Here is a 15,242-nt window from a genome sequence, read left to right as displayed (position 1 = left end):
AGCTAGAGGCTGATACAGACATAGAAGGAAGGAGCTAGAGGCAGATACAGACATAGAGGGGAGGAGCTAGAGGCAGATACAGACATAGAGGGGAGGAGCTAGAGGCTGATACAGACATATAGGGGGAGGAGCTAGAGGCAGATACAGACAGAGGGAAGGAGCTAGAGGCTGATACAGTCATAGGGGAGGAGCTAGAGGCTGATACAGACATGGAGGGGAGGAGCTAGAGGCTGATACAGTCATGGGGAGGAGCTAGAGGCAGAATCATCATGGGAGGAGCTAGAGGCAGATACAGCCATAGACGGGAGGAGCTGGAGGCAGATACAGACAGAGGGGAGGAGCTAGAGGCAAATACAGACAGATGGGAGGAGCTAGAGGCAGATACAGACAGATGGGAGGAGCTAGAGGCAGATACAGACAGAGGGGAGGAGCTAGAGGCAGATACAGACATGGAGGGGGAGGAGCTAGAGGCAGATACAGACAGAGGGGAGGAGCTACAGATAGAGGGAGGAGCTAGAGGCAGATACAGACGGGAGGGGCTAGAGGCATATACAGTGGGAGGAGCTAGAGGCAGATACCAGCATAGAGGGAGGAGCTAGAGGCAGATACAGACAGGTGGAGGAGCTAGAGGCAGATACAGGCATAGAGGGGGAGGAGCTAGAGGAAGATTCAGACATAGAGGGGGAGGAGCTAGAGGCAGATACAGACAGAGGGGAGGAGCTAGAGGCAGATACAGCCATAGAGGGGAGGAGCTAGAGGCAGATACAGACAGAGGGGAGGAGCTAGAGGCAGATACAGCCATAGAGGGGAGGAGCTAGAGGCAGATACATACAGAAGGGGAGGAGCTAGAGGCAGATACAGACATAGAGGGGGAGGGGCTAGAGGCAGATACAAAACATTCTGCTGCGAGTTCTGAGACGACAGGTACAATTTAAATGAAAATATCACATTTTCCGCCCATTAACCCCTTCTTGTAAAGCACAATATTGCACCTCGCTCATCCCGTTCACGGAGTTGCGCAGCCATGCTTGTTTTTGTCTTGTAAAATATTTTGTGGTGATAAAAATGTTGAAATTTTTACAGGACACTTTAAATAACAACTCCCTGGCAAAAAAATACAGCTGGCAAGAAAGAGTGTCCCGCTCGTCCTCCCCACTCAAGACGGGTAAGTGGGATACAGAAATTCTGATTTAAAAAAAAATCTGCAGAAAAAAAGGGAAAAAAAGACAGAATTCTGAGGTAAAAAATAAAATTTCTGAGGTAAAAAAAAAATCAGATTTCTGAGAGGAAACAAAATTATAATTCTGAGGTAAAAATTAAAAATTCTGAGCTCAAGTGTTGAGAATCCTGAGTTACAAATCCAAAATTCTGAGGTAAAAAGCCAAAACTTGTGAAATAATAACTAGAATTTATAGGTAAAAAAAAAATTATGAGAGGAAAAAGTCAGAAATCTGAGGGAAAAGTTAAAATTAAAGAGTCAGAATTCCAATAAAGTGTTAGAAGTTTTGACTTTTTACCTCAGAATCCTTCCTTTTTTATCTCCATAAATTGTAAGGGTAAAAGAAAACTGAATTTGGAGACAGAAAAAAAATCTGAATTGAAAAAAAAATAGAAAATCAATAGAAAATTGAGAATTATAAGGTAAAAAAAAAAACTAACAGTTTTCTGAGGTGAAACGTGAAAATGGTGAGGTAAATTGTCAATCTTTTAGGAGAATGGCAGAATTCTGAGGTGAAAAGTCAACACGTCTGAGGTAAAAGTCACAATTCTGAGAGAAAAAAAGTTAGAATTTGGAGAGTAAAATCGGAATCCTCAGGTACAAATTGATAATAAGAAAAAGTCGTCAAACGTCTGAGAGAAAAGGGTGAGAATTCAAGGAGAAAAAGATGAAAAATTTTGAGGGAAAAATAATCAGTATTTTGAGGGGGAAAAAATAAAGAATGAACACAAGTAATCTCTTATGATTTCACGTATATTAGAGTTCTGACATTTTTGTAATCTCCGGATATTCTTGTTCTTCCTCTGCGGCTTCTCTCTAATATCAGGACCGTTTTAATGTGGTGAATTTTTGTCTATTATTTTTTGTGTTCTTACATTTTGTGTTCAGGATGATTTTATACCCCGTGAGTCGTACTACGGTGGTCTTTATTAATCCATGGTGTTATCTGGAGGCCTGTGGGCCTGTTGTACACAGCAATACCGTACATTCACCCATTTATGGAGGCCAGAAATAAAGATGGAGGCGTGGAGGGCACAATCAACACTTTTTTAAGATTAACTATTTTATTGTTTGCACCATAATAAAAAAACGCCTCTGAATGGCAAAAAAGACACCCACAGTGCCCATAATAGTCAATGTGCCCCAAAATCACCCAGTGTCCCAATAACCGTGTCACCCTCAGTCAGTGCCCCAATAACAGTGTCACCCAGTCAGTGCCCAAATAAGTGTCACAGTCAGTGCCCCAATAAGTGTCACTGAGTCAGTGCCCCAATAACAGTGTTACCCACATTCAGTGCCCCAATAACTGTCACTCACAGTCAGTGCCCCAGTAAGGCCATGTTCACACGATCCTTTTTTTCATGCGGAATTGCCGCGATTTTCCCGCTGCGGGTCCACAGCTATTTTCCATGCAGGGTACATTACATTGTACCCTATGGAAAACAGGAACTGCTGTGCCCACAATGCGGAAAAAAAAAAAAAATGCGCTGAATAGCTGCGGGAAAAAAGAAGTACCATGTCACTTCTTTTTTCGGAGCCGCAGCGGTTCTGCACCCATTGACCTCCATTGTGAGGTCAAACCCGCAGTAAAACCCGCAGATGAAAAAAATATCTGTGGGTTTTACTGCGGTTTGTGGTGCCGAACCGCTGCAGCAGGAAGTGCGGGGAAGCGGGCGGAAGTGCGTGGGCGGAGTGTGGCTGCCCCCCCGTGCTCCGATCCCGCCCCACCGTGCTCCAATCCCACCGCCCCGTGCTCCGATGCCCCCCCCCCCCCGTGCCCTAATCTCCCCCCCCTTATACTTACCCGGCGTCCCGGTGTCCGTCCGGCCGTCTTCTCCCTGGGCGCCGCCATCTTGCAAAACGGCGGGCGCATGCGCAGTGCGCCCGCCGAATCTGCCGGCCGGCAGATTCGTTCCAAAGTGCATTTTGATCACTGAGATATAACCTAATCTCAGTGATCAAAATAAAAAAAAATAGTAAATGACACCCCCCCCCCCCTTTGTCACCCCCATAGGTAGGGACAATAAAAAAAAAATTAAGAATTTTTTTTTTTTTCCACTAGGGGTAGGGTTAGGGGTAGGGTTAGGGGTAGGGTTAGGGGTAGGGGTACGGTTAGGGGTAGGGTTAGGGTATTTTCAGCCATTTTAACTGCATAGAAAACTGCATAAAAAAAAGGATCAAAAAAAGGATCAAAAAACGCATCAAAAAAGGACAAAAAAAGGACCAAAAAAAGGACCTGCGTTTTCTGGCAAGAGCTGCAGTTTTTTAAAAAACAGTCCTGAAAAAAAAAGGATGGAAATCAGGAACGTGTGAACATACCCTAGCAGTATCACCCCCAGTCTGTTCCCCAATAAGTAATTGAAAACACCATGTGCACAGTCACTATATGGTGCATAGACTAGGTTCCCAGACCATCAATACAAATAAAAAAGAAGTCTAGCACTCATCTTCAGCAAACGTGGAATAGATTTATTTGTAGCACTTGAAACGTTTCAGTCCAAAGGGACTTTGATCAGTCACGTGCTAATGATAGCCAGTAGGGCTGTGTTCATGGGAAAAGAAACAGTACCCAATCAATGTACAAAGATGCCGCCACTCTATAAGGCACAAAGGATAGGAGTAATATAACTTAGGCAGAGTGCTAATATGGTGGGGCGATGACCACCTATAAAGTAAAACACCTGCAGTCTAAGGATGATGGTAACAGGAGAAAAAGAGGCACGACCTCCAGACACGGAATCCACCGCGTGACTTGCGGTGGATTCCGTGTCTGGAGGTCGTGCCTCTTTTTCTCCTGTTACCATCATCCTTAGACTGCAGGTGTTTTACTTTATAGGTGGTCATCGCCCCACCATATTAGCACTCTGCCTAAGTTATATTACTCCTATCCTTTGTGCCTTATAGAGTGGCGGCATCTTTGTACATTGATTGGGTACTGTTTCTTTTCCCATGAACACAGCCCTACTGGCTATCATTAGCACGTGACTGATCAAAGTCCCTTTGGACTGAAACGTTTCAAGTGCTACAAATAAATCTATTCCACGTTTGCTGAAGATGAGTGCTAGACTTCTTTTTAGTTCCCCAATAAGTGTCACCCACAGTAGGTGCCCCAATAACAGTGTCACCCACAGTGCCCTAATAACAGTGTCACCCACAGTGCCCTAATAACAGTGTCAGCTATAGTCAGTGCCCTTGTAACAGTGTCAGTCAGTGCCCCAATAAGTGCCAGGCATAGTCAGTACCCCAATTTCCGTGTCAGCCACACTCAGCACCCCTTGATATTGTGAACCTGTTAGTGCCCCAGTAAAATAATATGAGCCACAGCTATGGGCGTCTCCATGGTACAGCCATCCAGGGTGCTGCAATGTCAAGCACTGCCAGGGTCTCCGTAGCACGTACCAGTGTGTCTGCGCCCCATAACACAGCCATCCAATGTGCCCCACTGTCATCCACACAACATCATCAGTCAGTGCCCTCATATCATTGTCCACTATAGTCAGGGCATCCATGGCACATACCAGTGTCAGCGCCCCTTGTCCCTGCCCCCATAATGAAGTGTGCCCCGATGCATCAGACACAGTCAGTGTCCCAGTAACGATTGGGGCCAATCTATTGAACATATTTGGGATTATGGCAGCTGATCCAGGCTGGAGGTCTCCTAGTGCCTCGTTCTGGGGTCCTGGAGGTCTACCACTGTTCTGTCTGATGACATAGGGCCATATGAATTCATACAACACCCTCGTAATTTTTGTATCCGTTTTTTATCTGGTCATACAGGAGAGACAACCCCATCCAACGAACACACATGTCTGAGCGATGAAGGGAACCAACCAGCCGTGACGCAGGACCGTGGGACCTCCACCGATACACCCTGCAGACGTCACAATACCACCCAGAGTGCCAACGATCCCTCCGGACGTTCCTCTACTAGGACACGCTTGGACCCTCAAAGAGACCGCATCCGTTACCAGACAGATGTAAGACTGGAGCCTACAGAAGAGATATTCCTGACGCCTGTGCAGAGGTCATCCGATCCTCCAGAACCCGAGAGACCATTTGTATCCCAGGCCGGACCCTGCCGCATGTCCGTCAGCTCAGACGCAGACATTAATGTCCGTCCTAACAACGGGAGCAGACAGCAGTTCTCCATCAGCGAAGAGGAGGAGGAGGAGGAAGTGGAAGATGGGGTGGGATATCTCGGGTGTCCTGGAAGGGTTGGTGGTCCTCGAGGACTTCAGAGGTCATCGGTCAGCTCGGACACCAGCGGCTTATCTTATGACTCAGTCAAGTACACGTTAGTGGTGGACGATAACGTGCAGCTGCAGTTGGTCAGTCTGCGGCAGTGTTACGCTGGGTACAGCGATGACAGCGACAGTGGCACCGTTTACGACAACTGCGTGTCCTCACCGTACGAGTCGGCCATCGGTGAGGAATACGAAGAGGAAGATGAGGAACAAGTGGGGGCATCCGGGAGGGAGGGAAGTAGAGTCCGTAGGTCCATGTGCTTATCGGACACCTCTTCTCCAGACGGCGACGTCTCTTACTCCAAAAAGTTCCTCAACGTCTTCATGAACGGACGGTCGCGCTGTACGAGTGAGTTTACGAGTGAGAAAATTCGTTCTAATCTACTTATATATTTCGTGTCTGTCGTCCTGTCTTGTCAAGTGCATACTTGTCGGCGTGCAAATTTGGTGCAAGAAATTAATATAAATTTGGCTCGTTCAATGTGCCGGTTTTGTTAGCTTGGTGGCCCTGATTCATCATTCTTTTTGGATTTTTTTTTTTTTTTTTAATAGAAAAAGTTGTTTTTTTTTTGGATAATTTGATATGTGAACTAATATTATGTCCTGTCGAAGTGCCACAAACAAAAGTTTCAAAAGTGATTAAACGAAAACATCTGGATAATGAACTGCGTGTCCTTATAAAAGGACGAAAAATGAAAAAAACTTTTGTAAAAATGGGGCAGAGGCCATAATAAATTTGGGTCCAAATAAAGGCGCAAAAAATGATGAATCGGGGTCCTTATGTTTCACTGTTTGGGGGATGTTCATGCTTGGACCTCAAGGATTTAGTGAGGGGGGGTAAGGAGTGTAATGTTTTCTTAGGTCCCTCATTATGACATCTTTTTGTTTGCAGATTCCTTCGGCTTGTTTTCCTGCCTGATAAATGGGGAGGAGCGAGAACAGACGCATCGAGCCGTGTTCAGGTGACTGCAACTAATAATAATAATAATAATAATTTTTATTTATATAGCGCCAACATATTCCGCAGCGCTTTACAAATTATAGAGGGGACTTGTACATACAATAGACATTACAGCATAACAGAAATACAGTTCAAAACAGATACCAAGAGGAGTGAGGGCCCTGCTGCTCGTAAGCTTACAAACTATGAGGAAAAGGGGAGACACGAGAGGTGGATGGTAACAATTGCTATAGTTATTCGGACCAGCCATAGTGTAAGGCTTGGGTGTTCATGTAAAGCTGCATGAACCAGTTAATTAATTTTTTTTTTTTTTTAATATAGGCCACACAGGGATCGTTAGGTTAATGCATTGAGGCGGTAGGCCAGTCTGAACAAATGAGTTTTTAGGGCACGCTTAAAACTGTGGGGATTGGGGATTAATCGTATTATCCTAGGTAGTGCATTCCAAAGAATCGGCGCAGCACGTGTAAAGTCTTGGAGACGGGAGTGGGAGGTTCTGATTATTGAGGATGCTAACCTGAGGTCATCAGCGGAGCGGAGGGCACGGGTAGGGTGGTAGACTGAGACCAGAGAGGAGATGTAGGGTGGTGCTGAGCCATGGAGTGCTTTGTGGATGAGGGTAGTAGTTTTGTACTGGATTCTTGAGTGGATGGGTAACCAGTGTAATGACTGGCACAAGGTAGAGGCATCGGTGTAACGGTTGGTGAGGAATATGATCCTGGCAGCAGCATTCAGGACAGATTGGAGCGGGGAGAGTTTGGTAAGAGGGAGGCCGATTAGTAGAGAGTTACAATAGTCCAGACAAGAATGAATAAGTGAAACAGTAAGAGTTTTTGCAGAGTCGAAAGTAAGAAAAGGGCGAATTCTAGAAATGTTTTTGAGATGCAGGTAAGAAGAGCGAGCCAGTGATCGGATGTGGGGGGTGAATGAAAGGTCAGAATCAAGGATGACCCCAAGGCAGCGGGCATGTTGCTTTGGAGTAATGGTGGAACCGCAAACGGAGATGGCAATGTCAGGCAAAGGTAGGTTAGTAGAGGGAGAAAACACGAGGAGTTCAGTTTTTGACAGGTTTAGTTTCAGATAGAGGGAGGACATGATGCTAGAGACAGCGGTAAGACAATCACTGGTGTTTTCTAATAAGGCAGGCGTGAGATCAGGAGAAGAAGTGTATAGTTGGGTGTCGTCAGCATAGAGATGGTACTGGAAGCCAAATCTACTGATTGTTTGTCCAATAGGGGCAGTATACAAAGAGAAGAGGAGGGGGCCTAGGACTGATCCTTGAGGAACCCCAACAGTAAGGGGAAGGTGAGAGGAGGAGGAACCAGCGAAACATACAGTGAAGGATCGGTCAGAGAGATAGGAGGAGAACCAGGAGAGAACGGTGTCCTTGAGGCCGATGGAGCGGAGCATAGTGAGGAGGAGCTGATGATCCACAGTATCAAATGCTGCAGAGAGATCCAAGAGGATTAGCATGGAGTAGTGACCATTAGATTTAGCTGTTAGTAGGTCATTAGAGACTTTAGTGAGGGCAGTTTCAGTAGAGTGTAAAGAGCGGAAACCAGATTGAAGAGGGTCGAGAAGAGAGTTATCTGAGAGATAGCGGGTAAGACGGGAGTGGACCAGGCGTTCGAGGAGTTTAGAGATGAAGGGAAGATTAGAGACAGGTCTATAATTAGCGGCACAGTTTTGGTCGAGGGATGGTTTTTTAAGTAATGGATGTATGATGGCATGCTTAAATGAGGAGGGAAAAATACCGGAAGTGAGGGAAAGGTTGAATATTTTAGTTAGGTGAGAGGTGACAGCCGGGGAAAGGGACTGGAGGAAATGTGACGGAATGGGGTCACTGGTGCAAGTGGTCGGGCGAGAAGATGCAAGGAGCCTGCTTACTTCTTCTTCTGTAACTGGTTCAAAGTCAGAGAGTGAACTAGATGCAGTGGGGGAGGGAGGACAGTGCATGGTATGAAGAGATTGGGAGATGATTTCCTGTCGAATATGGTCAATTTTTTCTTTGAAGTAATTGGCCAGATTGTCAGCACGGAGATCCGTGGTTGGGGCCTGCGCTCTTGGGTTGAGTAGGGACTGGAACGTGTCAAAGAGACGTTTAGGGTTATTGGACAGGGAGGTGATGAGGGTGTTGAAGTAGGTTTGTTTGGAGAGGTGAAGGGCAGAATTGTATGTCTTTAGCATGAACTTATAATGGATGAAATCTTCGGGTAGATTAGACTAATGCATTACTCTAGCTGCAAATATTAGGCTAGGGCCACGCGGCGACATTTGTAGCAGGGCACTGGGATCGCGGTGGCACGTTGCAACATCACATCCAATGATTTCAGGTGGGATCGCAGTGTTTGCAAATGCGAGGGATTTTCTGTGGGGACTCACGTGCCTTGGACTTTAATGCAGGTCACACGAGGCTGAAAATTGCATGCAACTTATTTGCCATTTGGCCAATATTTTTGCAACACAATCGCAGCTCTGAAATAGTCTCATGACAGCAAGACGCAGACGAGTTGCACAGATGTTTTTGGTCTTGCGACTTGTCTAAGAATTGCTGTTGCATCGTACGTCGCTACTAAATTGTAACGTCATTCAGGGTATGGGATTGCATCACTGCAACTGCAGCAAACAAGTTGCAAAAAGCCAGACGCACTTAGATGTTTTGTGACTTGTTTGTCGTGGTCACGGTACCCAGAGATCACCATATGACCCCAATCACCTGCATTATATTGCGGCATAGCGGTGGCACATCTTTGGCCACAAGAACAAAGTCACCGGCAAGCCCCAGCCTAATTGCTCCATGCCGGGAATTGCTAGATCAGTAATTCCCAAATACGGACAGGTTTGCGACGCTGAGTTGCTCTGAATGACTCTGTTACTAATTAAATGTTAGTAGCTCAGTGTTTAATTGCAACTCATTATCCCATTAATTGCACCTTCAATGGCAGATTCATGCCTCGTCACCCTGGTGAACTGGAGCTGGAGGCGGAGGACCCGCTGCTGGTGGAGGTTAAGGCTGAAGATTTCTGGTACGAGGCTTATAACATGAGAACCGGGGAGCGCGGGATCTTCCCAGCCTACTATGCAGTTCAGGTGGTGAAGGATCCGGACCTCCTCTCAGGTAAGAGCAGCCGTCCCAACTCGCAGGTGTTGGTTTTAAGGTGCCCGTATGGACGCTGCTGCGCATGAAATTTTGCAATGCAGTTTTCAGGCGGGGAACGCACAAGTGAAGCATACGGTTTTAATATATCTCACTTGTACAGTCCGGATCTTGTATGATCACTCTTAAAGGGGTGTTCCCATAGACTAACTATATCCACAGGATAGATGATAAATGTATTATTGCTCTGGGTCCGGCTGCTGACACCACACTGATCCTGACAATTGGGGTCTCCAACGTCGCCTGTGTGAGCACCGATCAGACGATGGGGTCCCAGCAGTCATACATATCAATTTCATACCCCCTTTCTTGTGACTGATGGGGGTCCCAGCAGTCATACATACCAATTTCATACATTGAGGTTAATTTTACTTACTTGGTAGGGATGTAACTCATTCCTATTGTCATGTATGTGAGGTTATATGGACCACAAAAGTCACCCCCAACTGGTACTATGAGGTCTGCGGAGAGGGAACCCCCATTCCAGGTTGGTCCCTTACCCTTCCTCTATGGGTGATTTGCCTCCAGTCCAGATGCACCGCCAAATTAGTAGAATGATGATGGCATTAGGAAATGATGGCCCCTCCTGCCCCCTATTTACTTACAGTCCTCGTGAGCTGACATGAAAGTTCACCTAGATTTGGACATTTCTAACTTGGCACTGGAGTAAAAAAAAACTCCTGGTATATTAATAAGAAGTGATGCCGGAAATACCGTATCTATCCATGGGGTCCCTGCGATATCTGAGAAAAATGGAATGGTTTCCCGGCAGCTGGAAGAGTTGGCAGACCTCCGAGCTTCATCACGGCGTCCTAAAACCTCACATATACCAAAAGTTGTCTCCAGCATATCCCCCGGATGTTCTGTCATTTTGCCTCTGATTGAACAATGTGGGGGTGGAGAATGGGGTAAATTGGGGTACGGCTCTGATGGGATCGAACGTCTCTATAATGGGTTAAAAAGCGAAGGGGTAAATATTTCTGGAGCCACTACAAGCTTCTTCCTTCCAAGACTAGCGGCTCTGAAAGTTGTGGATTGATTAGAGGAGGAAACTCTGAACTCAGGGATATTTTATTTATGTATAATTTTTTTAATGCTTTAAATCTGTAATTTTATGGAAAAAGCTGTTTATGCTCTTAGGACGCATGAAGAAAGTCGGTGAGTCCTCTCAACACGCCCCACAAAGTGACTGACAGCTGTATGGGCTTGTAAGCAGGGAGAGCCGTCAATCATTGTGCATTTGGGAGGAGTTATGAGGACTCGCACCTTTCTCTGTAGTTATTGCATTTTTTGGGTGACTGTACCTTTATTGAGCTGTTAGATTCAAAAACCTTTTTCCCCTTTTGCCGCTGTTACTTTTTTTTTTATTTGAGCATCTATTCTGAAAAATGAAATAACTTTGCAACAATAAATGTTCCGTTGGTTTGATTTATTCTGTGCGTCTCCAAGGTAACAGACTACAAAGAAACCCTGTGTAGTCAGATCGTGCAGCCATTACATCAGCCCTTCACTGCTTGTGCTTGGTGACAAACAGATTGTGCCATAAAACAGCATAACTTTATGAACAGACTAAAGAAAAGTATACTAGAAGGATCGGATTAATGAAATAACTTTGCAACAATTGTTTAATTAAAAATGTTCCGTTGGTTTGATTATTCTTTGCGTCTTCAAGGTAACAGACTACAAACAAACCCTGTGTAGTCAGATCCTGCAGCCATTACATCAGCCCTTCACTGCTTGTGCTTGGTAACCTACGGATTGTGCCATAAAACAGCATAACTTTATGAACAGACTAAAGAAAAGTATAATAGAAGGATCGGATTAGGCAGAGCTGGTTTGTCTTCTGTTACCATAGAGCCGTTGGAAGTTTTTATTTACTGCCCGTTGCAAAGTTGCTTCATTTTCTGTTGTGGACTTGGATTTGTAGTTGCATCCAGTCGTTTTATCCTTTGATGCCCCAATGCTGTTTATGACGTGTGATCGGTGCATGTGATGGGTCTACTGTGGTTTGTGTCTTCTCACAGAAACTCGGGCCTCCGATTGGTTGGATCAGTTTTGGGTGAAGTTTCTTGGGTCGGTGCAGGTTCCTTATCACAAAGGGACTGATGTCCTCTGCACTGCCATGCAAAAGGTGAGAACGTCCGCTTGTTTAAAAGGGCAGTTAAAGGGATATTCCATCCCACTGCTTGGACCTCCACTGATGATCAGAAAAAAAAAAAAGAGGGACACAAGTCCCCCACTTGTGTCCCTCTTTTTTTTTTTTCTGGCCACAAGAACACAAACAGGCATAGTTGAAAGAAGCGACGAGTTGCCAATGTGCTCCGCAATTCCATTTAGACCTATAGTACAAGATCACCAAGCACCTTCATATCCTTTTTAACATGTCTATGAGGTCTGCAGGCTTTATTTGTATTCTAATTTGATTTGCATAAAACCCATTAATATCTAGGGGTAAAAAACATAAATTAAGGGAGGATCGTAGACCCTACACACATCCCGGGATAATGTCACTAGCATTGTAGGGTGCATGGCTTCTGCTTTCCAGCACGTTGTAAAGTTAGGAGGTTCTTTTCTCATGCAACACTGCCGCCTACTGGCACCAAAGAGGAAAACAAATACAGTTTATAACATGAGCAGAATTATAATTCTGAGCGACTGAAGCTTGCAGTCCACACACCCATGTGGTTTTGCACATTTTGACATATTTTTACACCCGAAATTCCCTTTACAATACGGCTTTGTTACTTTCGTGACTTGTCGCCTTGTTGTTGCAGATTGCTATGTCTCGTCGCCTTACAGTGCTCTCAAACCCTCCGTCTAGCTGTGTATTGGAGATTAGCCTCAGAGGGTTGAAGATCGCAGTACATGGGGAAGACCCTCACGATCACAGCCAGGTATGAAGGCCTTATAATTGATGTGGGACCCCTGAGTATATATTGTATTTCAGGGGCCCACTTGCTTAATTTTAGGTGTCCTATGATATGAAAAATCTGCAGCTTATTACAGTAGCTGACATTTTATAATCATTCTCAATAATAATCACACAATGCAAAAATTGACTTGCAGTCTGGATTCGTAAAATTCACAATTCCTGCCGTGGATTTTTCTTGTTAAATTCAACGGAGGAATCAAAATCCAATTGCTGCAGATTTGACCTTTTTATATTGAAGTGGGTAAAATTCATAATGCAAATCTGTGGAAATAATTACCATTCTGCCAAATCTTGAAAGACTAGCACTGCAGGTGACTTTACACCTGGAAAATATCTGCAGATGAGATCATTAAAATGTCATCTACGAATCTGATGCTGTGGATTATCCTCAAGCAAATATGGTCAGAAAATCTGCAGCAAATCCATGACAAGGTTTTTCCCTAAGGGATAACGTCCACGGCAGATTTTTGTAATCCAGTATCAGCGAAGTAGTTGAGACTTTAAATATCTTGTCGGTTCGTTGCAGAAATCTTACACGTGGGAATTGACCTGCAGTGCAAATCATGAAATCCACAACGTCGATTCTTTCTGCAAATCTGCACCAATAAGTGAATTTTGCATTTCAGAATTTAAAGCCTTATATAAAAAAAAAAATCTGAAAGTGTAAAATAAAAAACAAAACACCTCCATTGGGTCGCCGATGTCACCCCAGCTCTCTGTACACCTGACCTGCTGCTATGTATTTCCATGTCGTGTCTTCTGTGGCCAAGAGGTGGAAAATAATCTTTTGTTTTTGGTTTTTATTTTATAAATCAGTAGGGTTTTTTTTAATGAAAAATCAGCAACCCAAATATACACAATTTGGAGAAGGATTTACCTGCAGATTTTTTTTGAAGCTATTCCGTAAATCCACCATAAATGAAAAAGGTTTTCAGATGTCTCTTTCCCGTCAGGTGAACACGTGCAGCCATTTCTTCCAGTTAAAGAATATCTCATTCTGTGGCTATCACCCCAAGAACAGCAAGTAAGTGCCACGAGTCCCGCAGGGTCCGGGGTGCAGACACTTGAGCTTTCCCTTCTTCTCATCCATCTTCTCTCTTTCATGTCTTATCTCCCTTTTCCAGATATTTCGGTTTCATCACTAAACATCCCACAGATCATCGGTTTGCATGTCACGTGTTTGTTTCGGAGGAATCTACCAAACCCCTGGCAGAGTCTGTCGGGTAAGTGTCTGTATTTCCTGACGCCAGATAGGCTCCGTGTGAGCTTTTCACCCCGTCCTGTCACTTAATTAACACCTAAGAATTTAGTCCACCTAGACGTTTTCTTTTTCTGCCATTCCGATGCGTTTCCTCTGTTATTCCTCCTAGAAATGTTGTGAATGAATTGACAATTGGGCGTTACCTCTCCCCTTCTTATAGTACGTGGCTCCTCGTAGTCTGGCACTGGCAGCCCTGATTGGACAGTGTCAGAGTGTACAGGAACACCCAACGCTCCCCTCTGTCCAGGAGGAATAACAGAGGAACAGCACAACAGTTTCAGAATTGTTATTTTACAAAAAATACATGTATTTACTAGAACAAACATGTCAGGAGAGGATTGTACAAATATAGTTGTATATATGTCTGCTACCTACCGTCCCGGTTCACTTTACGTCTGTTAACAAAGCACGAAGACAGAATTATATAGAACGTTATAAAGTGCAATGAAAACTTATTTTAAAGGGATATTCCCATCTCCAAGATCCTATCCCAATACGTAGTAGGTGTAATAATAATATAAGAAAACCTCCAATTAGAAATGTAGTATAGTTCTTCTGATTTGCTATGACGCTTACCCCATGTGCAGGGCATTGCAGTAGCTTAGGTATCCATGGTTACGACCACTCATATAGTGACAGTTCTTTGTTAGTGGTCGTAACCATAGATACCTAAGCTACTGCAATGCCCTGCACATGGGGTAAGCGACATAGCTAATCAGGAGAACTATACTATATTTCTAATTGGAGGTATTTGTAATATCATCATTATTATTATTACACCTACTACATATTGGAGATGGGAATACGCCTTTAAGTTCTGTATTTACTAAAGCACTGATTTACAAGCAGCAACAAGGACCATTACCCCAGGCCCACGTGGGACCATCGTCAGATCTCTGGGACATCTATACATGAGTGGTGCTGTTCCATTTTGTAATGTTGGATTTGTGGGTTTTGTTTTCATCCAGGAGAGCCTTCCAGCAGTTTTACAAAGAATATGTGGAGTACACATGTCCCACAGAAGATATATATCTGGAGTAGCCATGGATTTCTAACACGGAAACCAGTTCTGTGCATGGACTACGCGCCGACGCCGGAGGCTGCAATCTGGTGGAGGGAGGTTGGGCTGGAGGCTTGTGCTCCTCTGTGCCTGCGCCCCGCTGTGTGATCTGGGTGTGTGTATACCGGCCGAGGCCAGCAGGGCCGCGCCACCATATAACGTTCCCCAGTCACCGTCTCTCTTCTTGGCTCTGCTCCTCACCCATTTGTGCATATTCAAGAATCTGGAGAACTATTATCCCTAACTCCCCCCTCCATACACTGCAAATGGAACATGCCCCCATAAGTGAACATAAAAGTCGGAACAAACTAAACGAGTGCTGAGGGGGGATGAGACGGTATGTGTAGTCCGCGTGTCGCCGTGCTGCGGCGGTGGGAAATAATCTGTTCGTATGTTAATCCTGACATG

General features: G+C 44.8%; 1 protein-coding gene across 4 annotated transcripts in view; it reads left to right on the top strand.

Moving 5' to 3' along the window:
- The window catches only part of MAPK8IP1 (mitogen-activated protein kinase 8 interacting protein 1), a 67,378-nt gene extending 52,136 nt beyond the window's left edge, over positions 1–15,242 (top strand). For 2 of the 4 annotated variants that reach the window (XM_069740256.1, XM_069740258.1), the window contains 9 exons: positions 1,084–1,165; positions 4,997–5,812; positions 6,356–6,425; positions 9,370–9,542; positions 11,606–11,712; positions 12,356–12,475; positions 13,467–13,537; positions 13,638–13,736; positions 14,743–15,242. In XM_069740256.1, the coding sequence (XP_069596357.1) occupies positions 1,084–1,165; positions 4,997–5,812; positions 6,356–6,425; positions 9,370–9,542; positions 11,606–11,712; positions 12,356–12,475; positions 13,467–13,537; positions 13,638–13,736; positions 14,743–14,815 (1,611 nt within the window). In that variant the 3' untranslated portion in view covers positions 14,816–15,242. Of the gene's footprint in view, positions 1–1,083; positions 1,166–4,996; positions 5,825–6,355; positions 6,426–9,369; positions 9,543–11,605; positions 11,713–12,355; positions 12,476–13,466; positions 13,538–13,637; positions 13,737–14,742 lie in introns of all 4 variants that reach the window. The other 2 variants (XM_069740255.1, XM_069740257.1) reach the window with 1 other exon arrangement.

Source organism: Ranitomeya imitator, chromosome 9, assembly GCF_032444005.1.
Source record: "Ranitomeya imitator isolate aRanImi1 chromosome 9, aRanImi1.pri, whole genome shotgun sequence".
In the NCBI taxonomy this organism is placed as follows: Eukaryota; Metazoa; Chordata; class Amphibia; order Anura; family Dendrobatidae; genus Ranitomeya; species Ranitomeya imitator.
This window is presented reverse-complemented; position numbering and strand designations above follow the sequence as displayed.